At 38.7% G+C, this 27,835-nt stretch overlaps 1 protein-coding gene across 4 annotated transcripts in view; it reads left to right on the top strand.

Moving 5' to 3' along the window:
• grik1a (glutamate receptor, ionotropic, kainate 1a) overlaps window positions 1–27,796 on the top strand; it is a 39,716-nt gene extending 11,920 nt beyond the window's left edge. Inside the window, exons 2-18 of one of the 4 annotated variants that reach the window (XM_086308818.1) lie at window positions 12–179; window positions 577–834; window positions 2,374–2,555; window positions 3,147–3,200; window positions 3,413–3,583; window positions 3,932–4,075; window positions 6,319–6,426; window positions 6,708–6,752; window positions 12,382–12,498; window positions 12,850–13,053; window positions 13,430–13,653; window positions 14,197–14,315; window positions 15,953–16,170; window positions 17,591–17,816; window positions 20,285–20,535; window positions 21,247–21,415; window positions 24,451–24,589. In XM_086308818.1, coding sequence (XP_086164944.1) covers window positions 12–179; window positions 577–834; window positions 2,374–2,555; window positions 3,147–3,200; window positions 3,413–3,583; window positions 3,932–4,075; window positions 6,319–6,426; window positions 6,708–6,752; window positions 12,382–12,498; window positions 12,850–13,053; window positions 13,430–13,653; window positions 14,197–14,315; window positions 15,953–16,170; window positions 17,591–17,816; window positions 20,285–20,535; window positions 21,247–21,372 — 2,615 coding nt within the window. In that variant the 3' untranslated portion in view covers window positions 21,373–21,415; window positions 24,451–24,589. Of the gene's footprint in view, window positions 1–11; window positions 180–576; window positions 835–2,373; window positions 2,556–3,146; window positions 3,201–3,412; window positions 3,584–3,931; window positions 4,076–6,318; window positions 6,427–6,707; window positions 6,753–12,381; window positions 12,499–12,849; window positions 13,054–13,429; window positions 13,654–14,196; window positions 14,316–15,952; window positions 16,171–17,590; window positions 17,817–20,284; window positions 20,536–21,246; window positions 21,416–24,450 lie in introns of all 4 variants that reach the window. The other 3 variants (XM_086308817.1, XM_086308820.1, XM_086308819.1) reach the window with 3 other exon arrangements.
• The last annotated feature ends 39 nt before the right edge of the window (window positions 27,797–27,835 follow it).

Raw genomic sequence — 27,835 nt, 5'->3', positions numbered from 1 at the left:
TCAATGTTCAGGTGGGATTTTTGAGACCCGAGAGAGCGAGTTAGTGAGTACGGACGAGCTGGCCTTCAAGTTTGCTGTTAACAACATAAACCGCAACAAGACCCTGATGCCCAACACCACTCTTACCTACGACATTCAGAGGATCAACCTCTTTGATGGCTTTGAGGCTTCCAGGAGAGGTAGGGAGTTTTTCTAAAACGCTGACTTTAACTAGTTTAAATGCATACGTTTTCCGCAAAATCCAAAAATGAAATGTTACTGGTAGATTCAGTATTTATCAAGCACATAAAGAACCACTAGCTTCTGGTTAAGAATCTGGTTAAGACGGACATGTTTTTTTTGACAATTTACTTGTGATCACAATGAAAATAATAGCAAGCTATAATTCTGTCCTGTAGCTGGAAGACAACTTACTTTTTAAATCAAAGTCTAATGCTATCCCTTTAAATTACATAACCAGTTTAACACTTGAATTTGGAAGCACATTAACAGTCTTCACCTGTAATCAAGAATCATCTGATTGCAACAATCAAATCCATCCAGCTGCTTTTCTGCTGTTCTGTTTTTTTCCACTAGTGTGTGACCAGCTCGCTCTTGGGGTGGTTGCTGTGTTTGGCCCCTCTCACAGCTCCTCGGTTAGTGCTGTTCAATCTATCTGCAATGCTCTGGAAGTCCCTCACATACAAACACGATGGAAACATCCATCGGTGGACAACAAAGACACCTTTTTCATCAACCTGTATCCGGAGTACACCGCTATTGCCAGGGCCATCCTGGATGTAGTCACGTTCTTCAAATGGAGGAAGCTAACGGTGGTCTATGAGGACAGCACAGGTAGGCTCTGTTAGCTGTTGTAGCTTTTAAAATTGATTCACAAGCACTTGATTAATACATTACGTCAAGGATTCAAATGTGAAGAAGGTCAAAGAGAGCACTTTTAAGATACAGTCAGGTGGTTTTGGATTAAGTGAATTTGTCAAAGCTATTTCACTATTTTTCAGTTTATCTGTATGCAATAAATCAGTATGCTCAAGAAGAAGATTAGCCAATTCTACTGAGCTAACAACAGCCACAGTCATTGTGATGTTACCTGTTGCTGCACAAAGTCCCATTTTAAATTCTCAGTTTTCTCTTTTTGGACATCATCACCTAATTCTTTCGAGCCAAAAGCCAAAAAACCCTCAAAAACCTAACCTACACTGTTCAGTGACTCAAATTAGCAGAGACTAAGTGTGCTAAGTCATTGCAGCCACTCCCTAATACTGATATATGATACAAATACTTTATATAATTGGTGAGTTTGAAGAAAAGAAAAAAAAACTGCTTTTCAAATAACTTTAGTGACCAAAACTCCTGTATGCACCTGACTATGAATATTTATAATTCTGCCATAATGGTCCTTGCTAATGGAAACACCTGCAAGTGTCCGTTTGAGTAACTGCAGTATTTTAGTATTTGGAGCTTGGGCCATGAGTTATGTATGTGTGCATGTATTTTATGTAATTTGTTTATTTTTTTTTTGCCCTGGACGTTTCTGCTTGACTGCACCTCAGTGATTAATCGCTCACAATATCTTATTTCCATTATGACTTTGAAAAATAACTTTTACACCACGTGACAATAACCAGAAGTGCTATAAACATTTATCATCCAGCTGTAAAATATGAATATAGATATTTGTTTAAAAACAAAAAAACATCGTTTTAAGTTTCAAGTTCAGTGTTTTAATAATATTTGACTGAAGACAGCATTTTATCTTTGATTTTATTTCCTCCTGTAAGGCTGGTTGTCAACCTTAAAATGGCATGGCATTTAAAGTGAAGAACTGAGAGGGATAAGAGGTCAAAGGAGCTAGCTGGCGTTTTCTGGACCTGGCAACATATTCATATGTCATGGTCGTAATTACAAAATAAAATTCTGTCTTACAAAGTCACCTCCATCGCGTTGGCCAGTGAACCCAATCTGTGACAGGGCACCAGGGCCTCATATCAGACAGCTGCCAATGTTCCTGCCCTCTGACTTCCAACTGCAGACATCCAGACCACAACACTGATAGCCTCCACATCCTGCGGTTTCCCATAAACAGCAACTGCCCACAACACAGAGAATATGAAATTCTGTTGCTAAAATGTCATAGCTTATAGATTTTACAAAGATTTATTCTTCCTGAAATGTCACATAAACACACACCTGCGCATTTACACTCTATTGTGCATGTACACGTTCAGGCTACAGGAAAGCAAGGCGTGCGTCCAGCTTATGTAACAGAATAGCGATCAGTCTGGGGAGAAGCTAAAATGATGTAGTGGGAAGTAACAATTAGAATTAATGAGGGGGAAAGTATAATTTACTGTTTTTAACTTTTTTTAAAAGGTCTGATGCGGATGCAAGAATTGATCAAAGCGCCAGCAAAGTTCAACTTGAAGATCAAGATCCGCCAGCTGACGCCGGGTAACCAGGATGCTCGACCGCTGCTTAAGGAACTGAAGAAAGACAAAGAGTTTTTTATTCTTTTTGATTGCTCCTACCGCATGGCTGCTGAGCTCCTTAAGCAGGTCTGTGCAGTACTTTATCTAAGATTCATTTCAGTAGTTTATTTGTTTAGACCACGGATTTTACACCACATTTATTTATCTTTTGGGGGACAGGGGACGGGACGGTGCCCCGTGCACTGATTCCTACATACAGAGAGCTGAGATCGTCTTGCATATTTAATAACAACCCATTTCTGCTGTCCTGGTACTTGCTGGGTTTCTCACACTACATTTGTATTATTTGCTTGTGTTGTTTCTGTATCCATTGTCTATTATTAAGTAATAATCAATTTGTTTCTTTTTTTTTATCCAGATAGGTTTTGGTGTCAATCTTACAGAAACAGAAACTTAGAAAAACTTTCATTGTCCTTTTTATTCAGCTTCGGGGAATTCAGCTATTTAATTCATACCTAAAGACTGATAAATTTGATGAATACTCTTAAAGAAAATGCATGATATATTTGACGTGCTGTGCAAGAGAGAAATGACCTGCCAAATTACTTTGTTATCAAGCTCCTACATTAGCTGCAGCACTGGAGAAATCATGATATTAAAAAAATAATAATTTTTTGGCAGTTTCTTTTTCTTACTTTATTTTTTCCTTTGTTGCAGCTTTCATCAATGGGAATGATGACAGAGTACTACCATTTTTTCTTTACAACTTTGGTGAGTTAGAAAAATGCACAGCTGAAGTTTTATTATAGTTTTTTAAGGCGATAGTAGGCAAATAAGTAAAATAAAGATCTGCGTATTCATTTTTCCTTTAACTGGCTTTTTAAATTTACTGGTTACACCTTGAACCAGTCCTTACATTTGTACATAACAGCACATCCTTCCTGCCATCTTGCACCTTTACCTTCATCTTGCATCTCTTGCAGGATTTATATGCCTTGGATCTCGAGCCATACCGCTATAGCGGGGTCAACATGACTGGTTTTAGACTGCTGAACATTGATGACCCTTGGGTCGCATCTACAATGGACAGGTGGGCCATGGAAAGACTTCAGGGTCCCAAACAAGAAAGTGGTCTGATGGATGGAGTCATGACCGTAAGCTGCTGTTATTTTACATAACAAACACCTGCACCTGCAAAAAGCCACATCTGTTCTATAAGCTGCATCATACAGTTGCAAACAAAAAAGTATGAGCTAACATGTAATGCTTTTGTAAGCTTAGTAAGAATTGAAATGCTGATTTTCTCAGTTATATTCATTTCATCGTTATAGCCAAACATTATATGTTTTGCACATTTTCCCAGAGGAACTTTTAGAGTTTTTAGAGCATTTTTATCTGCAAAACCTGCTCTCTTGGTTTCATAATTTAGCTGTTTACAACTGACATTTAAGTGCAATTTTATTACACAAAAAAGCAACTTTCTCTCACTGCATCCTCTACAGACAGACGCAGCTTTGATGTATGATGCCGTGTACATGGTTGCTGTCGCGTCCCAGCGGGCCACTCAGATGACCGTCAGCTCCCTGCAGTGTCACCGCCACAAGCCTTGGCGCTTTGGTCCGCGCTTCATGAACCTTTTTAAAGAGGTCAGTGTTAGATAAGTTATTGGGAACTTAGAAAAACATGCAAGATCAGCAGCATGGCTTAAGGAGCTTCAATTGCCTTTAGCCTAAACACGATGCATTTTTGATGCATGTTTGTAACAGATGCCTCAGATGCAAACATAAAAATTTACCAAAACTGGGTGTCAGATCATTTCTTCTGATATAATATTTTATAGGTCCCTTCTGACAGTCCGCGCTTTGCCTCTGAAAGCTCGCAACATGAAAATACACGGTATTTATGTACTTATAAGTTTAAAGCGTGCGGCTCAGCCCAACAGTCAGACTTGATGCCTACAGACAGAAATGAGGCCTTTGATGCACGAGTGTTTTGATCTCTTAAGTCTTAAATCCAGCAGAGGACCGTTGCCTGCCACGGAGAAGGAACATTATCATTCAGGCGCCTCACTCATATTTTCCTCTTCATGCCCCCCGTCTTCCTTCTCTCACACTTTTTCTTTATCTTTTCTTTTTTCCCCAGCATCTTAGTGGCTCTCCTCTTCAGCTTTTCATTTTGTTTTCCACTGCTCATTTTTTGAAGCATCTGTCCTCATGTGCTATTCATCACTTGATAATAGCCTTTTCGGGGGGAAAAATCCAATAGTGATATTTCTCTCACTACACTCAATTAAAAAGCACTGCTGACAAGAGAGCACAGAATATGAGGACACAGCTTTTATTTCAGTGACAGAAATCAAATCCTGGGCACTTTAACCAAAATGTTATCACTCTCCTCTGGCGATTGTGTGTGTTTCTGTGGATCAAATGAGCATATTTCTATTTGACATGTCTGAACACTTTTTTTCTTAGTCAGCTTTAATCAGGAAACACAGAACAAAGAGCCACATTGCACACTTTAAATGTTTTAGACATGTCCGTTTCTACAGTTGTGTGTTTTTTGTTGAATTTCTTTGAATGATGCTAGCAAATTACACTTCTGGCATGCATCAAAAGATTGTATTCAGTTTTTCTCATTATAAATAAGTAAAAGGTGGAGTGAACTTACTTTAACTTAGTTTGTATTTTTAGTACGCAGTTAGAGCAAAGGTTTGGGTAGATCAGAGAAAAATGCACATTTTGTGGATTTTGGCCCCAAACAGATGTTAAAAAAGAGTTTTTTGTTAAATGTGCATGAAATCTGCAGACAGATTAGAAACGGCAAAAGTCAGGGGATGACTGTTGCCACAGAATGTCACAAAATCGTATGTAAGCCGGGGTGGTTTTGCAGACAAATGCTTTGGATAGATGGAGTCAAAAGTGAGCTCTTTGGCCACAATCAACAAAAGTAGGTTTGTGAAAAAACAAAGGGGAGAAGAATTTGTCAGAAGGACAAAAATATTATGCTTTGGGGTTGTGAGGCAGCCTGAGGCACAGGAAACAGTGCAGAGATAGAGGGAAGAAGGGATTCCACTAAATCTGAGTAAATTCTGGATGCAAATGTGTAGTCGGTGAAGAAAGTGAAATGAAAACAAGGCTGTCTGAAAGGACAATGATCTAACACAGACCTCAGACTCCACCATCAACTACTGCTAGAAACACAAGCTGAAGCTTTTGGAGCAGTTCTTACAGTCCCATGATTGAACAAATCTGTGGGTAGATCATAAACCTGTTGTTCCTAATAGACAGCCCTAAAAATATCTCAGCACTTGACGTGATCTGCAAGACAGACTCGCAGACAGTTCCTAAAAAGGCGACACATTATATGGTTGCATGTGGTGCAATTATTTTTAATGTTTGTGAAATAAAAAGGAACAGTCCATTAACATTTCAATTTGAAGTGCTATAGCTGTAGGGTTTATATTTGTTCTCTTCTCTAATAAAAAAGAGGTGCCAGATGTACCTCCATCACAGTCTGTCAATAATCAGGACAAACAAGAAAAGAATGGTATACATGCAAAGCAAAGGGAATCATCCAATAGGAAGTATATTCAGAAAAAGGTAAAATATTTTTGGTTTTATTTGATTAAGCGAGAAAAAAAATGTATGCATATAATTGCTTTGGCTATTTTAAACAAAAGCTTTCATGCGTATTGAGACTACACAACCTGTTGATCTTCACTTGTTGTGATCCCGTGAGCCTTCAAGCTTCCTCTCTTCTTGCATGGACCTCCTTCACTTCTCCTGCAAGCAGCCTGTTCTAGAGTCCGACTTCCAAAGGTCTGGATAGACGAGGAACTCAGATGGTCTTCCAATTCTCTGTAAATCTCTCTCTCTCCCCCTTTTTGTAGGCACAGTGGGATGGACTGACAGGGCACATTGTTCTTAACAAGACAGATGGCCTGAGGAGAGACTTTGATTTGGACATCATCAGCCTCAAAGAGGACGGCATTGCCAGGGTGAGCACAGAGGCCTGGAACAGCCAATTACAACGCTCTCATGCTGCTTTCGCACTGGCTTATTCGTTCCATTAGGGCATGTGTTTGTGTTTGTGTATATGAGAGACAGAGCGAGAGCGAGAGCTGATTAGTCATTTAGTTTTCTGTACTTACATCCTTTTAAAACACACTTACTAGCTGTTTTAGATTGTCCAGCCATGAATATTAATAATGCTGCACTAACTGATTATTAATTTCCACGCTGTCTGTGCTTCACGTTGCTCTCATCACAATTCCTAAAGGGTGTTGTGGAGGGCGGAAGCCGCCTCACGAAAAGGTGGATCGAGGTTTGTGCCAGTGCCTTGTTTGGTGGAAGCCTTTGTTGTTTGCCCCCTCTTCTTGTTTGCCCTACTCTCACTCTACATGCCGTGCACCTTGCTGCTCCCTGCCTTGTCAACTTTGTCTCTCTTCACTGATTTTGTGTGCAGCAATGCCATGTGTTTGACGTTTCAGTTTTTCCCCTGTTTGGGTGCAGGCATTGCTTTGACACTCGTCAAAACTTTCAGGAAAAAAAGTACAAATTTACTTTGTTTAAATGCATATAGCTGTACCTCCATTAGGATTAGGAAGTAAGTGCTGCAATTTCACATTCTTTGATGGCAGGAAAGACGTAAGCAAATATATAAAAATAGCTCTCTGTCAGCTACTAAGCTATAATTTGCTTCGCTATTAGATTGCCTTCATACGTACTTTAATGGAAATCATGCAGGTTACACTCAATAAAGGCCACATGTTTTTGAAAAATGATATTTACTGAAATTTTTCTTCTGAACACCACTAAAGAGGACTCTAAATCACATATTCAAAGTGCAAACTTTAAGCTTTAATTCAAGAGGTTTAACAAAAATATTGAATTAAAAATTTAGTGATTAAAACTGTTTTTATACATAGTCCCTTCATTTTAGAAAGATTAAATATAATTGAACAAACCAACATAACTGTAAATATAAAGGTTGTTTCTAACATCTGGATGAAAATCATTTGCAATCAACAATTGCCTAAAATCTAGAATTCAATTCAGCTTTATTTCTATAGGCCCAATTCACAACAACAGCTGCTCAAGGAGCTTTATATTGTAAAGACCCTACAATATTTAAACGAAAGAAATGCCAATAATTATATCATCCCCTATGAGCAAGCACTTGGCAGTAGCGGGAAGCTATTTTTCTCTTCCCATCATTCTGGTATAAATACATCTTTGTTTTATTTGTCCAAATAATTAGTTTCACAGCTGTGCAGGCCCCTTTAGATGTTTTCTTGCAAAGCCTAATCTGGTCATCTTGCTCTTGAGTGTCATAGATGGTTTGCACCTTTTTGTAAAGCCCGTGTATGTAATGTTATACCTACCCGCTTTTAGGGTGTTTTTGACTTGGTTTGATGTTGTGAAGGGATTTTCTTAATCTTGGAAAGATTTATGCTATGATCCACTTTAGTAGTCTTCGGTGGTCTTTCGGGGCTTTTGGTGTAGCTTGTCAGTGCCTTCTTTTTAAGAATATACCAGGTTGTTAATTTGACCACTCGTTAAGTTTTTGCTATGTTTGCAATGTTTTTTCAGCCAAATGATGGACTCCTTCACTTCACTTGCATTAACACATCTTTGGACCTCATATTGAGAGTTCAAGTGACCAGTTACCAAATACAAGTGAAGCACTTTGAATCAACTCTAGATTTTTAACTTGTCATGGAACAATGAGGGAACAGACCTCACCTGGTCATGAGACTGGGTTGTCATTTGTCCAATTAGGTTTCAGTTTCTGAACATGGGACACAATGTATAAAAATGGCTGTAATTCCTAAACAGCTAATGCAACACTTTGGTTAAACTTCTTGAATTGAAGCTCAAAGTCTGCACTCCCTGTGGTGCTCTACAGAGGCGAAAACACAAAAATGTGCCATTGTCCAAATACCTTTAGATTTATTTGTACCAAAAAGAATCTGATAAGCATAAGCAACACCTCATCTCAAGTTTAAAAACTTTAAATCTATAAAAGGAGTAGATTTACTTTCCTGGCCTTTGATTGGCACAAAGAGCAGAGTTATAACACCCTCTGGTGCACTGATTATACAACAAATCAACTTCATAACTCCATTCAGATTCCTTTCTAGTTTAAATTAAATTAAATTTTAACAGCAATTATGCAAAAGCAATGCTTTGATGATTGAAAGAGTGAATGTTCGATTCATTCATAGCACCTGCGTCTGTCTCAGTTGTCAGACAGGTATGTAGGCAGGCAGGAACTGTCAGTTTGCAAAAGCTCTGATTTATTTGTAATTTTAATTCCATTCAATATCTTCAGTCCTCAAAAGCCTCACCTCAGAGGAAATGCCACTATATAGTAAGCACATCACATAAATTGCCTGGCTTTATGGTAATAAAAAATGAATTATCAGTCCGTTGCAGTTGTGTTAGTTCTTGGGCACTGGAGTGTTAAATACACTCTGAAGAGGATGATGAGACAAAACAAAGTGAAAGTCTCTTGAGGAAAAAAAAGTATTTTTTTTTTTTAAAGTTGTTGACTTCCTGAAAATATATATTTTTTTCTCCTCAGCTTTCTTGGCCTGGCTTACTAAGTCTGTGGTAACGGTTTTCCACTCTGATTTGGTTCTGGATGAGGATGAGCGTTAGGATTCACAGATAACATTTTCCTCACAGCATATATGAGCCAATTCATGTCAGTTTTTATAGCACACTTAGTTGTTGGGAGCTCCTCTGGTGTACACGATAAAATTGCAAGGCTATACACAGAAAATCCATGACTCGGGGGTTTTAAAGATGCTGGCTGCATGCGGTACGGATGTCCTAGGCTATATTTTAGGATTAATTTCATTGACTTGGCTCGATTGCTCTTTTACCTAAACTTCAAACTGTGCAATCATACTGTTGATATTCGACAGAGGAGAAGCAGCCCTCTACAACAGCATGTAACGCAAGCTAAATGATGCAAGACCAAACAATTTTAGACCAAAATACTCTCCACATCTTTAATATTCTCACTCTGACAAATTATCTTGGAGATTGAGGACAATGCAATTAATTCAATCCATCCCCACTCACAGTGTTCCTCATCTGCAGTGTCCACAGATAAGACAGATTTATGGTCCCTTGCAAAAAGTAACTCGGTGGAGATATGGAGTGCTTTTAGCGAGGTTATAAGTGAACACATTTTCCATCAGTCGGACTTGGTTAACAGAATAAGACAGAGTGTAATGAAGAGTGAAAAGCATTTCATCTTTTGGAATAGGTAATCCCACCCAGCCATTTTCAGAAAAATAAATTGTAAAAATAAGACTGTACCTTCTGCAGAGCTCAGTTTAATGAGAGGTACTGATGCGTTCACTTCTCTTCATCCTCTTAGGCAGTGAATGAATGGAGAGGGCATTGTTTCTGAATAAAAATACTAAAAGGCACATTTTTGTTCACAGAATGACTCGCCAGAGGAGAAAAGCTTATCTGGCACTTACTTTAGTTCTATTAACAATAAGGCCTAATAATTTAATGTTCTTAGCTTCATTCCAGACCTGTCATGACCTTTGCTAAAGCAAAGGGAGTTGAAAGGTTAAAAAAAAATCCAGCTGCCAGACATCTGTTCTAATCTGATAACTGTCTGGATTATGCCGCCTGGTCTGATGATTAAGACGATCTCATTCACCATGTTGTCCTCTCTTCCTCCCAACCCTATCTACCCTTCTTTTTCTCTTGACTGCTGGTGTAATTTCCCTTTCTCCACTACTTATTTAAGTTTACTAACTGAATTTTTTTAAAATTAATGTTTGGTTTTGATATTATTTTTTGTAGTTATTAGAAAAAAATGGTCAGAAATGTAATAAATCCAAATTAATGCAAAAATAATTTCCCAAAGCCCAGCGTAATATCCTCAGATGTCTTTTCATGTAATGCTTTTCATCATTTAATTTCATGATCACATAAATAAAAAAGACAAAAAAAAATCCCAACAATTCTTATTGTTTTTGTTTTTTTTATCTGAGATGAAGCATAATTGTTCATTTTAATTAAAAATGACTTTTTTGTCACGCTGCTAGTCAACTAATTGTTTCAGCTCATTGTTAAAATGACAACATGGAGAAAAATAAATTGTTTAGCAGTTACTGGATGGTATTGTTGTAACACGTTTGCACTGTAGTTCTACTATTCAGTATTATATATTTATATATTTAAACTGGGCTTCCCTTTTGCTGTCAGCAGCAGTTATTTCAGGTTAAAGTAAAGGATGTATTTCAGTAACATATTCAGTACTGTGCAAAGGTCTTGATCCATCCCACATTCCTTTATGTTCTTTGTATTGAAACATGTTCAAACATGGAAATAAAACAGGACCAGCGTTTTTATAGTTCTCCCAAACTTAAAAATCAATTCTTGATACGACCACCTTTATTCTTCAACACGCAGCCTGAACTCTCTTAGGAAAGCGCTTTTGTAATTTTTTGAAGTAGTCTTAAGGAATAGTTCTCCAGGCTCCATTATAGATATTCAGAGTTCCTTGGATGCTGCACTTTATTCTGTTCTCTGTCAACATGATCCCACACTGCTTTAATAATGTTGAGGTCCGGGCTCTGGGGAGGCCAATCCATAACCGATAGTGCTCCATTGTGTGTTTTTCTATCCAGTTTTGATTTTACGGCATGGCTTCATCTCTCAGCATGAATCATTGTCATGCTGGAAAATGAACAATATATGGATCAAATGGGGACCCAGATGGATCTCTCAGGTCCTGTGTCAGGTCTTAGCTGGATTTCTTTTCCTATTATTTAAGGGAAGAAATAATGCTCATCTTCTGTGGAAAGCTCCTCGGTCTGCCACATCTTCTTTTGTCTTCTCCTTTTTCATCTGATAGCTTTTTGAGAATCAAGTTGTTGGAAAAATACTATTTTATATCTTTCAAACTGTGTTATCTTTAGCATTTTTGTAGCTAAACATAAGAAATGGAAACAAATGGTATGTTTTTGCAACAAGCTGATGGCGTCTAAAGATATAATTTAAATTGGGTTCTTTGCTCACATGTATGCTATGTGTATACACAACCCTGGTTCATCCCTTGAGTTAGGTGTCATTTTTAATGCTTGAATGATTTATAGGTCAGTGTTAAGTGGATAAACCAACAACAAAAATAATTTATCTAAAAACAGTCCGGTACAAGGACTGCACTGAAAATGAGTGAAAAAGCAGCCAATGTCCAAAGAAACTTTAAAAGACCCTCAGAAAGCCTGGAGAACTATTCCTCAAGACCACCTTTTATAAAAAACTGCTCAAAAGTCAAGCATCTAGGTTGCAAAATACAAAGAAATGAGGGGTGGCTCAAGACTTTTGCACATCACTGGATGCTACTCAAATACGAGTGCTAACTGATCCAATAATTGTCATAATGAAATTGTTGTACTCAAAATCTGTTTGGTCCAAACTGCTCCTTCAGTTTCATATTTGCTGTATATAAAATTACATTTTTTAGCTCTTTGCCCAAAATCATCAGAGCAAAGCTCAGCAAAGGGAAAATGCTGTAGAATAGTGAATGAAGCAGAAAGTTGAAAAGGAGGCAGTGTCAGGTCTTTAAACCTTTATACTTCTTTTTCATTTTTCTGTTCGGCGAATCAGAAAATATGATTAATATGCGGTGTGTCAGAGCAAGTTCTATTTTCCCATTAAGATCTGGAGATTAAATCAACTTCGTTATTCTTTATTTTTCTGAAATAAGTGGAGTAATCAGTCAGCTTATTTTCCTGCACAGGTGATCGCTAATCATAAAAACGCAGCGTTGTTTAAAGCTTAAACAGAAGTAAAGGTCTATACGCTGCAAAACAGTCTTACACAGAGACTCCAGAAGGTGTCAAATGTAACATCCTGTGTTTGATCAAAGGAGCAAATGTGGTTCAATAATTCTGAAGCCCTGTTTGCTTTTGCAGATTGCTGTGTGGAACTCGTACAGGGGGATGAACCTGACGGAGGAGTCCAGGCGAGACAAGAATAACAATGTGACAGACTCTCTGGCTAACAGGACTCTCATTGTCACCACAATACTGGTGAGTAGGAAGGTTAAACAGAGGACAGCATAGAAAGAAGAAGGGAAGCACATGTGAGATATGGTTAATGTAGATAGGGGGAACAATAGATGGGAATGCAATGAAAAAGGAGAAGGATACAAAGATGGAAAGAGGTGTTTAGGAGATGTGGCTGCACAGTTTTTGTCTCGTTTTGTCAGCACAGAGCGAAGCCGATTCTTTATTAATCCCGTCCATAAAATAATTTGCACGTGCTCATGCAAAGGATCTACAAGCTAAAATAACAAAACTAGTTCATTTAGGATACTAAGCATAAAAAAGGGTCAGAATAAAGAATATACCATAAAAAGATGAATGTTTTGTTTTACACAGGAAAATCCTTACGTGATGTTGAGAAAGTCAGACAAGGAGCTGGTTGGGAATGATCGCTACGAAGGCTACTGTCTGGACCTTTTGAAAGAGCTCTCAAACATCTTGGGTTTTACGTATGAAGTCAGACTGGTGGCTGATGGGAAATATGGAGCCCAGAATGATAAAGGAGAGTGGAACGGGATGGTCCGGGAGCTGATCGACCATGTGAGTTACTAGATAAAGTGTAAACCCCTCAAATTAAATTGGGAAATAAAGTAGAGTAACGTTTTCCACGGTTGAATTCACAGATTTCATTCAAGCCTGTTTGCAGGCCTTGTTTAAAGACCAGTACAAGCTTCTTTCTTTGATAAAAATCAATGCTCCCTCTGACTATATTAACAAGGCTTCTAACAAAAACAAAGCTATCTGACCAGAGTTATGAGCTATAAATAAATATTACATTGCTTTCTAACAGTTTTCTCAAGTAAAGAAAATCTTTTAACGAGGTGTATTCATCATGTGAATACTGATGCACCGATGAGAGCCCTTGAACAGTGCTCACTTTACCTGCAGTGGGTTACTTTTGTTTGGTGTTTTTTAGGTTGCAGACCTTGCCGTGGCTCCCTTAACCATCACCTATGTCAGAGAGAAAGTTATCGACTTCTCCAAGCCCTTCATGACCTTAGGCATCAGTATCTTGTACCGGAAACCTAACGGCACCAATCCAGGCGTGTTCTCATTTCTTAATCCCCTGTCTCCGGACATCTGGATGTACGTGCTGCTGGCCTGCACAGGGGTCAGCTGCGTCCTCTTTGTGATTGCCAGGTGAGAGGATGCACTGATGCTTGAGGGGACGAGCTGAGGTGTGATGAACTGTCCAAAGCCCCAGCTCAGCTCTGCCACACTCTTCTTTGGTTACTAAGGAATGCCACCACAGAGCTTTTTAGAACAATAAAAAGTGGGCGAGCCTGACAAGAATCACAAATCAGCTGTGATGTTTTGGCTCGACTATATTTTAGCAAATTTCTGCTACTCAGAAATAACGGAGAGTGTGCTTTTAGCCATCAGCTGCCAGAGTGGATTTGATTGTGGCTGTTAAGTAGCTGGGAGTAATTGCAAACTCTCCACCTTTTTCTACGGTAGTACGAAAAAGAAATCTGCCAGCTGGTTGCACCTTGCAACCTGTAAGTGACAATGAAAATGTGAGACTCAAAATACGTGTTTTGCATTCTGTGAAAGTGCAGATTGCACTGAAGCACTAATGGAAGCCTGTTTTAATGTGAACTGCATGACTGAATTATGATTACCTGCAGCACACTGGTTCCGTACTTCTTTTAATCTCGCTTCCTTTCTGTCGTTGTCTTGCAGGTTTACTCCTTACGAGTGGTACAACCCACACCCGTGCAACCCGTCCTCGACTCTAATTCAGAACAATTTCACTTTACTCAACAGTTTCTGGTTTGGAGTTGGAGCGCTGATGCGGCAAAGTAAACTATTTTTATATAGTCGGTTGATGAAATTGTATGTTGACTGTCAAATTAACAAAATGCTTTGGTATGTACGGTGTCTTTGACAATCATGAAGAACGTGTTTCTGTTCAGACACCTGGCAAAACGTGCATTTACCAACATGTGTGTGCTTTAAAATTTTTATGCTATTAGTGTGTCCCTGCAGTCAGATCAAATCGGAGGCCACCTGGATATTATTCATTTGGGGCTCTATAATCATTGACTCACTTTGGAAACAACCTTCACTGCAGTTTTTGGTAGTTCTGCAGTGGCTTTGTTTTCCCCCCAAAAAATAATAACCTAAAAATATTTGTGCATTCTTAAATTCTTTTTTAAAATATGGTTTTCAGCTCAGACAGATTCGATCTCACTCTTTGTACACTATGTACCCAGCAGCACACAGCAGACAGACAGTTAGCACAACGATGGTGAACATAACAAGAAACATCAGTTAAATGTTTGATTTAAATTTATCAGGTTAGGACACAAGCACACACAAACCAAAAATGCTATTGTTTAAAAAGTTAAAACTTTACTAATAGAAGCAGCAAAAACTGGGGTCTTACTGCAGAGCTACAGTAAATGAAAACCCTGCACAGCGGCTCGGCTGTGAGCTGTTTAATGCCAAACATCAATATTTTCCTCCTATTTTCTTTGAATGCCCTTTCCATATATCCTGGCTCCAGTTCACATGAATTGCATCCAAACCCTATTATAAGAATTATGTTGCACATCATAAGGACTTTATCTCTCTAAAGGCAGGAGATTTGGGCAGGCAAAGTCTGACGTGCCTGATTGAGTGGTCAGCAAACCTACTGACAATATCAGCCGAGTGCAAGCCAAGTGTAACTATCAGTAAGCTATGTGTGTAATTTGTTAGCTCTTTAGAAAGGCAGAAAATGAAGAGATGAGCAAGTGGGGCTCATTTTGGATTCGTGCAAATTTCAATGTTGGTTTATTTTCTTATCTGTAAATCAGATTGCCGATAAAGCTTTAATTACATGTCTCCTGCTGCACTGATTCCCTTTCAGCATTTATCAAAAAACAAGCTCAGGCAGGTTTTATACTCTCCGCACTGTATTCTGCATATGAGCTTTTTGATGCTGTGGGTTCTTCTCTAGAAGCACATTTAGGGATTCTTTTCACTCAGAGTGAATAAAAAAACGAGCACAGATGAATCCAAACCTCAAACCCTAAAAGTGGCAAATGTATTCTCCAGTTATCTGAATATGTTTTCCCCAATTTCCTTCAAATAAAAATATAAAGCACTTTGCTTATTTTGGTGCTTAGGTGTTGCACTTCATTACTTTTTACATGTGCTGCTACATTTTCTTTACTTTCAGCTTTCCTTTGTCAGATCTTCTAAAGTGTACCATTGTATTTACTGTGAATCTCACAATTAGGATTAAGAAAAAATATTGCGATTAAGAACAATGTAAATCGGTTTCTCCCATCTTTTAAACATGCAAACAACACCTATTATTATTCTAGTTTCACTATTCTGATATTAACAAAATGATTCCTGCATTATCAACATGTTTCTCACTCTCCCTTTCTTAAACCTTTACCACATGTGCTCGTTCTTAACCCCTTGGTTCTGTTTTCCGTGCTTCCAGGCTCAGAGTTGATGCCTAAAGCTCTATCCACACGTATAGTTGGTGGCATCTGGTGGTTTTTTACCTTGATCATCATCTCATCCTATACGGCCAACTTGGCAGCCTTCCTCACAGTGGAACGAATGGACGCACCCATCGACTCAGCAGATGACCTGGCAAAACAGACCAGGATTGAATATGGTGCAGTTAGGGATGGATCCACTATGACTTTTTTCAAGGTAAACCTGCTGTAGTGTCTAGTATGAGGCTTTTAGAAATATGTGACGCAATACGTATTACATTATATAATCTGTCTTTCAAGGGCTTTTCTCTCTCTTTATGTTTATATTAAGCTATATGTTTTCCATGGTGATGAACTGAATATGTGGTAATGCTGCTGGAGAGGAAAGTGATTTTTCACACTGAATGCAAACCATAGATATTTGATTTTTGCATCCTTTAAGAAAATGTTTTGTTATCTTTCAGTAAAACTAAGTGCTTGCAAAAGGCTGTTTGTCCATCCATTAATTTTTTTCCATTTCTCTCCAATTCGGGGTTACATGCGGGCAGCAGGCTATACCAACTGTGCAAAAAGCAGGATACACCCAGGACAGGTCACTGTTGGTTAATCACAGGGAGACAAAAAGAACCATTCATATCTATTGCCAGTTATCCTAATGAGCATGTCTGTAGATTGTGGGAGGAGGCCAGAATCCCCAGAGAAGATCGTCAGCTGGTTGGTGGATTTTATTGGATGTTATTGCTATGGGGTGACAGTTCACCCCATAGCAATAACATCCATAGCAATATTTCATATTTCTTAAAACTATGAGGTTTTAATATATTTAAATACATAACTCAGGAGTCACAGTACCAACCAAAATTAACATCAGCCATTGGGCATAGCCTTAGTGCCTCAACACTAAATTTGTAATTTACCTTTGTCAAAATGAGTTTATTACAGTTTCTCAACATAATTCACGGGAACAGATACTTCTTAAAATCATATAATTTCCTTTCTGTATCATCCTGCATTTTTGCCAAAATTCTGTTATAATGAAATTAAATAAAAATAAATAAATAAATTCTTTCATGGCTGGTGATGTGAATCCATCAAGAAGGATTGTATGATGGGAAATGGAGAAGATGCATATCGAGAATTTGGGAGTGTCTGTGTTGAAGTATACGGTAATTTGTGAGTTCCTATTATATAATGCATTAGTGTACTAGTGTCCTTGGGTGGGCTGTCACTTCCTTGCCTCACAGCTACCCTGGCTCTGTGTGCCTCCTGTGGCTCAGCAGGGGTGATCCATGCACGGCTTTATCCTCCCAGATTGCAGCCAGTGATTATGGCTGCCTCGATAGGAAGAAGCAGGCTGTGTTGATGGCTTGAACAAATTGAATCAGCTGGAGGAGATTTAGAACACAGCTGTCCCATTTTCTCTGACTGAGCAAAGCGAAACACACACTCACACACATCGACTGAGACTCCCGCTGAAACACAGTCCCACACAGCTTGCTTGTTAAACTTGTATGCATTTATGGAAGCGTTGAAATCCAGTTAAGCACATATAACTGCGCTTGTGTAGACACGAACGCACAAAGTCTATTTTAAACACTGTACACTTTTTATTAACTTTTGGCTGCTTTGCTCCTTAGAAATCAAAGATCTCCACTTATGAAAAGATGTGGGCCTTTATGAGCAGCAGGAAGAACACCGCTTTGGTTAAGAACAACAGAGAAGGTATCACCCGCGTCTTGACAACAGACTACGCCATGCTGATGGAGTCCACCAGCATCGAGTACATCAGCCAGAGGAACTGCAACCTCACACAGATTGGGGGTCTCATAGACTCCAAGGGCTATGGAGTAGGAACACCTATTGGTAGGATGAACAAGAAAGATGTTTATGCCTCAACATCATCTTTGTCACCTATCTCCGAATGAAAAGCCCCTGAAAAAGTAAAGAAAAAAGTCATGTAGAGTCACATATTTTGAATTGAGAACTCCTTGTGTTTGACATATTTCACTGCAGCAAGACTCATTTCTTATTAAATAAATATATCAATTAAAGCAAGCCATAGACAATTACTGCATATCTTCAAGCACAACAAATTAAATTCTGATTAAAAGATCCTGGTGGTCTTATTTTACTTGAAAATATTTTTTATAGAAACGTCTGTAAATGAATGTTTTGCATGAGAGATAGAAATTTTTATTTCATTAGGAATTTGCATATTTTTCTCAGGAGTTCAAGTGCAGAGCAGCTACCCTTTATCCTCAAAATGCAAATACCCTTCCATCAGAAAGCTCTGCCAGCTGTAAGGCTTTAGGCCAGTTTGTTAGAATTTGAACTGGAAGCAGGTCAACCTCTGCACTTGATGTCAGGACTGTTGGATGTTTACTCAAGCAATACTTAATATATATCTCTCTTTCTTCTCTTCTCTTATCAAGATGCAAAGGTATTGCAACTGATGTAGGTTTGAAACCCTCCGTCAGAGATTCAGGCTTATTTGATAACAGCAAGCCAACCTGACAAGCCTGTTAATTTTCACTCTGCTGCTCCTGTAGAAAACATTCTGCATTGTTGAAAATATTAAAGGCCACCACAGAATGGAGGAGCATCTGTAGCATAGTATGACAGAGAGGGCCAATAAACAGAAAGCCTCCCTGGGTAGTTAAGTTGGCATTAACTGTTCTTGTACAGGATTTTTCTAATCCAGTCCAGTTTGATGTTGACCTATTATTTCTCTGAATTCAGTTTTACTTCCCTGCTGGCCAAAAAAGCACAAAAATGAGATGTGCATAGAGTGGTAAAAGCAAGAGAAATGACAAAGCATTATCTAGGAAGGCCAGACCAGGACCAATCTCTCTAAATACTTTTTTTGCTGTTGTAGTGGAGAGTAGTGGTTTAGTGTGTTTGGTAGGATGTTTTTTTCAGAGCACGGGAACTCGGTACATGGTCAGGTTTAGGTTAAAGACATCCTTAAGAGATAAACACAGATGAGCGGCTCACTGCTTTAGGCTAAATCCCTCAGAGCAGAGGTAGCTGTGCCCACGCTGTGCTAAAAAGTTAGTCCATTCAGCGCTTTTCTCAACTGATCAATAGGCTCTGATAGAGTGAAAGTTGTGTATGAGTGTGGAAGTATAGTAGGAAAAGAGGGGGGATGCAGAAAATAACAGGAAATAGTGATTATAGGGTGTAAGAGTTCTTAATACTGTTTAAGAATTCTTAAACCTTATATACATATATATATATATATATCACGTTTATTGGCCATGTATATGCACAGACACATACAAGGAATTTGGTTCCGGTAGATGGTGACTCTCAAGCACAGCAATGTATATCTCAACAATCTAAGCAACACAATTCACCCACACACACACGCGCGTGTGTGGATATATCAAAGACTGTCGACTAGTTTTACTCAATAAAAATTTACAAAACTCTGTATACTGCAATGTAAGCTCCAACAAGGCAAAACAACAACAGAAAGGACAAACAAGGAAAAAAGTCTTCTTCCAGAGCTGGTCAACCTGAAAAGCCCAGTGTAGTACAGACAAAATAGTTATTCTGGGAAATCTTGTGTGCAGCCTGTAGCCATGTTCCTTCTTTCTTCGCAAACTAAACACAACTCTTTTGCAGCACTTCTCACAGGCCAAAAGGTGTGACACACTGTTCTCGCACGCAAAAAATACCTTCCAAATTTAGCGGCTGGAGAAAGAAAGATATTGGCAGTGTTTAGTTTTTAGAATTTTTAGTTTCTTGTCATCTCAAACGCGTAGGAAAATAAAATAAAAATGTGCAGAGTCTCATGCAAGTGGTGACTGCCATCATGTTCACATGCATGTGGGTGGAGTTGCAGCTAATTGTTATTATTATTCCTGTTCTGCTAATCAAATTATGGTGAATCAGGTGGAAAATAATCTTCATCACTTAGTATTACAGACTTAGATCACTCAGATAAATTCTGCTTTAACATGAGAATGTGCCCTCCCCATCACATAGGAATGATTTTTTTAAAAGGGCAGACGAAGCACATGCAGGACATGTTTTGACTTGCATGTGACATATTTTTTTTGCATGTTATGTCTGCAAGGTTATGACTGAGTCTTATGTCACATAAAAGTAAGGCTCCAGTTCTGGGGACTGTTGCTGTTTCTGAAAAAAAAATACTACTTCAGAAAAACACAATAAATATTTATATCCAATTTAATAGCATGGATATTTAATGCTAGATAATGGTATTCGTCAACAAATAATAATGAGCAAATAGTGGCATATAAATGTAGTGATGTAAACTGTAAAGATTGACTTTAAAAACTTTTTTCTACCCTCCCTCTCACCAGGTTCTCCTTACAGGGATAAAGTGACCATTGCCATCCTTCAGCTCCAGGAGGAAGGGAAGCTGCACATGATGAAAGAGAAGTGGTGGAGAGGAAACGGCTGTCCAGAAGAGGACAACAAGGAAGCCAGTGCCTTGGGCGTGGAAAACATTGGCGGTATCTTCATTGTCCTGGCTGCCGGTCTGGTTCTCTCTGTGTTCGTGGCCATTGGAGAGTTCATCTACAAGGCCCGCAGGAACGCCGACATAGAGGAGGTAAGTGAGGTGATGCTATAAACTGCTGTGTGATGATGCGAAATGACCAGATTAAAGGTTACATTTTGCTCTGCGTAGAGGGTTGGGTTTTTTTTCTTTTCTTTTTTTAGAAAAGACCTAGTTTTTCTGTAGATCGTTTAAAAGCAGAAGTGATTAATGTCTGGAAGTATGCACTGACAACGAGCAAAATTTTGTTCATTCCTCATTCTGCGTGTTGGAAGGTATGTTTTTTTGTTGAAATCAATGGCTCATCTGAGTGATATTACTCAAATTAAAATTTGCAATTGCTGCCGGTGTCTTGGCTAGACAGTCATTAGAATGATTTGTGACTTATTGCTTTGACACAGTGAATGCTAGGTTTTGATACAACTAGAAATTGTAGTCAAATAAAACACAAAGGTCTGTGTGGGGTGTTTTTTTTATATACTACAAATATCAGTACTGGATTATCCTTCAGTTCACATGATTTTAATCTTCTTTTTGGAGGTAACAAATATATTTCTCAAGAAAAGCATACCATTTCACACGTAACAAAGGCAGTATTATATCATGAAAGATCAACAATGCCATGCGCATGATTCGTGTTTTCAGTCTGCCTTATTTTTCTTTCTTTCATGTTGTTTCCATATTGTTATTTATTATCAGAATATTTTTTTTCAAGTTTTTCTGTGTTATCTTTTCTCATCCATCCCTTTTTTTTCTTTGCATCAGGCATTTTGTTTCTTTTATGGGGTGCAGTCTCGTCAGTTTCAGCGCCGTGGCTCCACCTCCTCCTCTGGCACTTCCTTATCTACAGATCTAGAGAGTGGCAGGCTACTGGGCGATGACACTGAGTAGCCATGACAACACAAATACAACACATGCTCACTCTTATTGATAGGTTTGTAACCGGGTGTCCTTCTCCCTGCCACTGTTCCCAAAATATGCCAGCATAGCTAAACCTTCAACCTTCAGCGTCACCTAATCCTTAATCATTTCTATAGTTGACCCTTTTTTCCTTCAGCGTGTACCTGCAAAGTGCTTGTTTATTTCCAAAGTGCTCCCACCACCCTCCCTCATGCAGAGCTTAATAAAATTATATAGTTCTCTAGAAACTTAACAGTACAATTTCAGTAGTTGGGTTTACAGTACTTGCAAGTGGTTTCTGTGCAGAGGTGGCATCGTGCTGGCGTGTCTCCGTGATGACTTGCCCTCCCCTCTCATTTGTATGCTGTTTCTTATCTGTAAGGAGCAAATTAATGATTAGAGCCTTAAAATACAGCCTCCGTTCCAGAAAGCACTCAAAATAGTTGCACATTTTTGGTAATGTGGAGTCTAAAAATCCTAAAAATTCAATATAGCTTTAAATTATAGCAACTAGTTTTACAATGTGCATTAAGTGTGGCACTATAGGGGAGACCGGGGATAGTTGTAATGTGGGTCAGTTGTAAGACTTCCAATTTCTCCAATCAGGGCCAAGTTTCAAATGATGTGATTCATCCTGTACATGCCCGATTCAGTTCTTCTATCACATGTGAAAAATTAGCACATTTTGGCAAACACAGACAATCTAAGAAGATAAATAGTAATTTTTTTAAACTTTATTTCAACGTTTAATAGCATTATCTGCTTTGCAGTTAAACTCATCAAACCTAAATCATGTTATTTGTATGTCTATGGGGATATATTCTGTGTAGGTCTTTAGTGCTAATGTTTTAGCCGTTGGCTGTAATGTTAGCTAGTTCATGGCTATAGGAGTCTGGGTCATTTGTAAAAGAAAAAATCTGGGTTAGTTGTAACAATAATGCAAATGTTACAACTTACCACACTACTACTTTAACTTATATTAAACAAGTTGGGGCAACGACATCAGCAGAGAGGTTCACTGGTCACCTTTGTATATGCGGTTAATGCCATTGGCAACACAATTCCTCCAATGTTTGTGCTCCCACACATACGTTATGCAGACCACTTTGTCAGAGATGGGCAGTAGGAAGTATTGGTAGTGGAAATAAATCAGGATGGGTGCGAGAAACAGATTTCCTCATCTTTCTGAAGCACTATGCAAACCACACCAAGGCCATGAAAAAAAGTATTTCTTCCCATGGACATTGCGATGGAATTGCGATACTGGCGCACAACTACATTTTTTCAGCTTCATTGTTATGTTCAAAAGTTGGTGCAAGAGTTGTAGGTTAGGCCCACTGAGCCAATGAGGCCAAACTCAAGGAAGACCAACCAAAATTAATGAAATATTCAGTTTTGAAAATTCCATAATTTGTTTTAGGGGTTGGAAAAGCTAGATTTCTGCATTCTGTCACACACACATAGCTACATAAATGGCTCTAAGTGCATTCAGGTGTTGAATAACAAAGATTACATGTTAAGATTTTGTCAGTATCCTTATTTCATTGCGTTACATTTTACCCCAGGATATGTTACAACTAACCCAGACTATGGGGTTAATTGCAACACTTCACTCTTTGTGTTTGAGGCCATACCATGTAATGAGTAATTGTGCTGCAGAGAAAATAGCTGCACTATTTAATAGCAGAGACATGTAAATACTTTGCATTACATTTTGAATCCACCACCTTAAAAGAGCTCCAATTTAAAGACAGAAATGTCAAAAATGTTACAACTATCCCCGGTCTTCCCTACTGATGTTTTCTTCACTCTGGTTAAGTACCCTTTCTTTTGGCAGTGTAGTCTCAGTAGACTTTTGTGTATACTCTCAATGCCTTTTGGGAAATCAAAAGATAGTAAAACTCATTTGAATATTTCCTCCTCATTAAGCTCATTAGTAGACTGGTTTAGTTGGCTGAGGTTAGGATAGCAGTGACTGAACAATGTGTTGAGTTAAGATGTCCCTTGACACAAATCCGGGGCCAGAAGTAAAGTCGTCCTTTCATTAATAACTTATATTACTGCAGAGAATTCTCAGCGAGGAAATGATGGATGGTATTGCAGAGGAAAATAATTTTCACTTTATCCCTGGACTGACCTTGTGTTCCTTTTCTTCTCTGAAAGGCAGTATGAGAGTGAATGCAATATTCAGTCAGATAAAGCAAATATTAACTACTACTGTGAATTAATAACTTTACTACTGTTACAGGGCATACAGTCGGTGCATGCAACGAGTGCATATCCTATAACCTACTTAGTAAATTGATAAGATACTTAAATTATACAAGAATGAACATTGTATTTAATGTATGCATATCCAGTGATAAATTGGTGTTTTCACAAGTAAAGTAAATATAACTTTTTTGTTGTTGTTGTTGTAATCAGGTATGATTTTGTTTTTACAACTAGTCACCAAAAAACTTGAATTGTCAGTTGTTCAGGTCAAAAAAGAAGAAGTTTTTTCTGGTATTCATAGGAAACCCATACTAGATCAAGAAGCCCGAAGCCCAAGGATGGAACAGGAAGGTTTTCTTCTATGTTGTAAAGCTCAGCAGATAAAAACTGGATGACTTTCTGCTGTGAATTATGATTTCATGAGCACGTCATCCAGAGTAGGGCAAAATAAAAGGCAAATAACTGCGATTGAAGATTAATGTGTTCAATGCAATGTACTGTTCTACAGATTCAGATAAGCCTGAGGCTTTTCATTTCAGATGGCCTACTTTTTTATAATTTCAAATGATTACCATACTATAAATCCATAGCTCCCTGCAATAGAATGCACAGCAGACACTGTGCTTTATCTCTGTCAGTAATTGGTTTTCATGATGAGACAACAGAGTTTATAAATGTTTCACAACTCTTTCAGAGAAAATTTACAATATATGTGAGTTTTCCCATTCCTGGTCACCTGACTCAAACCAGTTCTCTAATTCATCTTCACCCAAACTCCTAGTAGCATGTATCTACTGGAAATCAGTTTATTTTGGTGTCTTAACTCCGGCCTTTAATTCTTTATCTCTCTGGCAGTGTGTGTCTTTTAGCGCCGTGATGGAAGACTTGGGGATCTCCCTGCAGTGTTACAAAGGCATCCGGAGGAGGTCACGACCTCACGGCGGTGCGAGGTCCGCTTGCATCTTCTGTCAACCCAAACGTACTTCAAAGAGGGAGGGAGCGAGACGAGATTCCAACACTTAAGCTTTGAATCAGAAAAGAAATGGAAATGCAGAGACTGGTATCTGATCATTTTCCAGTTCTCTTATTTTTTTGTGTGGGCCACCAGCAGCTATGACGTTATTTCCTGAGCACCTGTAGACTGCTTGTGTATGGATAACGCATTAAATACTGTACCGTAAATGTAGTTGACAACACTTTAGCCTTGTATCAACATTAATAATGTTAAAACAGGTGATGACCGCAAGAATGAAATCCCTGTCATAGTGCAAACCATCGATGTTCCCTCATGGCTGTAGTTTGGGTTAAGGCGTCCGCAGAGTTGAATCTGCAGACTTTATAGAACCTCCCATCGTTTAATGACAAAAATTCACTGATTTTAACAATAAAAAGACTTTTGCATTTTTTTAAATGGTTTTAAATGATTTCTTGCTCTCGTTTCTTGCTGGCAGCAGTGTGTGTGCGTTTCTTGTAGGCACACACTGAAGTAGCTTCAGGGAGGATTGCTGAGCCAACGCTGACCTGCGAAAAGAGATAACGACCTCTAAGGAAAGACACAAACACACCTGCTGTTTTATAGCCTTCCAGTACCAGCATCTCAAACATCAATCCTGACACACAGACACACACACAGACTCCTTACAAACACCTGTGATCATGATGTCATCCCGGAGATGGATCAGAAAAAAGAATATAATACAGGGAGAATGGAAGGACAAAGTGAAAAGGACGTTTTATAATGCTGTAAGCTGTAAGGAGGTCAAAGACAAACACAGTTTTTTCCTTCCCTTGAGAGTAACAGTCTTGTTTTTCAATAAGCCTCCTTTTTTTCAGCGTGTCTTTGTCAAATTTGACAACGTGAGGAGAAATCGTGTCTTCCAGGAGTGACAGTAGATCCCAGTGGATGTTTGCATGCCACAATGAGATTTGTTACATTTAAGTACATTTTAAGCTTGACATACACGCTGCAGTAGACCCATCAGCAGATTTAGAATTTACAGCACCAAGCCTCAGACTGAACCATAAAATTAATAAAAGCCTATATTTTGGAAATACAGAATATTCCCATTAGTATTCTTTATAAAAGCTTGGTTTTAGGGATGGAGGCTTATGACAGCTTCATTTAAATTTAATATTGTTTGACTACTGTACACATTCAGTGTGTCTTTATTCCCCTCTCTTACTCAAACAAGAGATGTCTCAACTGACAGGTGAGGATTATGCTGATGAAAATGTTCTTAGGAGCCTCAGCAGTATTATCTCTCAGCATTACTAACTAATTCACGCACCCCTGCTGGAACTCTACTCCTGAGGACACGGTGAAGGATACCAACTTTGACACTTGACACACATCAAACGGATACCCCGGCACAGCACTGATTAACATATGTGACAACAAAGTCTTTACTGACAAATCCAACTCTCATTCCCCTTTTGGTCAGTCCCCACATTACAGTCAAAGCTTCCCCATATCAACTTTTGTTCCTGTCCTCTTGGACTTTTTTTTAAGATCAAAGACTGAATAACCAGCTCTTACCCAACCTGTGTACTTTTCATGACTGTGTCCTCCTTTTACCATTTGAGGCTTTCCGCTCACCTGCCCTGAACTCTAGCTGGGTGTGTGCTCTGTCCACCTTTGTGCCTGAAGCCATCTGCTGTTCCTTTCTTTCAGTTATTGTATAAACATTACTGCAATCGGTTTTAGAGTTAACTCCAGAATATTACAAACCAAATGATAGTAAGGAAGCAATTCCAAGGGGACAGAAACTAAGACAAACTGTTAATGGATCATCTTAAAGTTTAAGTCTTGATAATGTCAGGACATTCAAAACTGACCTTCACTTCCCTGATCTTAGCAGCTAATGCAATGACATTTCAAACAGGACAGAGCACTAAATGCTGTAAATAGCTTATAAATTGTTGGAGTCAGAGGTTTTGTGCTGTCGTTTCTCTCTGTAGACTCTGTATGCTGGTTTGTGTGTATCTTGAGAGAATTCGACCAAGCGTTTCTTAATCTCTTCATGTAATGAGTTTTCTCTTTTTTGGTATTCAGATTAATTCTGGGATTGGGCTCAGTCCAACGTAGCGTTTGGTTGCCCCTAATCTCCTAATCCCATAATTCTTAATCAAAACCAAAGGCAGTATTTTTTTTTTATCATTATCTAATCCATCACGAATGAGGCCATGGATTACAACTCCAACCTTGGCATGCTGCTAAACTGACCGTTATTGCTAAGCCAGGATGTCCTCACCTGACTAATGCTCTGTTGTCTCTGGCTTAAACTCTTCGTCGCAATGATCTCAAAGCACAGAGCTCTCAACCTGGGGAGGTGAAAGAGAGATGTGGAGACATGAAGGGATTGTGGCGTCTGTCTGTTTTTGCTGTCAGTAAGTTTGAAGTTGTGGGGGAAGAAGAAAGCTGTCAGAAAGCCTTCAGAAAACAAATAAAAAAAAGGGTAAATTACAGAGCCTGCTGTTTTCCATTCAATGCCAAAATGGAGAAGTAGAATGCACTTTCTCTAAGGTGGTTTTGAGAGTCTTTAACAAAGAACAGGAAAAACTCAGCAGGACAAAGTTTAAATTTGATTTCATCACATTTCTGGAGAAAAGCTTGTTTCTCACCAATTTAAGTCCTTCAGACCTGTCAGACTTTGTCCATGTATTACAATATAAAGCTCTTAACTGTACATGCAAGTACAGAAGGCCCAAATCTAAATAATGACTGCGGAATAAAAGAGGCACAGACATTTGAGTGCGTCCCATCCATCACAATGTAATGAACAGTCTCTGGGGCTGATAAGGCACATCTCTGTCAACCTTCCTGTCAATGAAGACAAACGAGAGGGAGGAGGACTCTTAGAGGCGCAGAGCATTATTTATCTATCCCCTTCTGTTTCTCCCTCCCTGCGCCTGCCTTTCTCTCCTGCTATGTGAAGTCCTGGCTGCAAAAATCCAGGGTGAATGCTGCCATCTGCTGGTGTGCAGGGGAACTGGGCTTGTGAATAAAAAACTGAAAACTTTTGAAAACCTCTGCAGTTCTTACACGGGACGTTCAGTTATTTATTTATTTTTTCTTAAATAGACTTTGCAGACTCAAGCTTTATCTGGCGCATATTATAAATATGCTGGGATTTATAGTTAGCGTCCGATTTAGGACCCCTCTTTATGCATTTTCAGTAAAGCATTTTACATTTGAAAGCTTCATTAAAAATTGGTTCTCCGGTAAAAACTCTCTATGTCT

This window comes from Aulonocara sp. 'chitande type north' Nkhata Bay, linkage group LG10 (assembly GCF_057382095.1).
Source record: "Aulonocara sp. 'chitande type north' Nkhata Bay isolate Kocher_YH1m ecotype deep benthic linkage group LG10, A_spYH_male_GT1.1, whole genome shotgun sequence".
NCBI lineage: Eukaryota > Metazoa > Chordata > Actinopteri > Cichliformes > Cichlidae > Aulonocara > Aulonocara sp. 'chitande type north' Nkhata Bay.
Note: the sequence above shows the minus strand (reverse complement) of the source record. Positions and strands in the feature narration are given on the sequence as shown.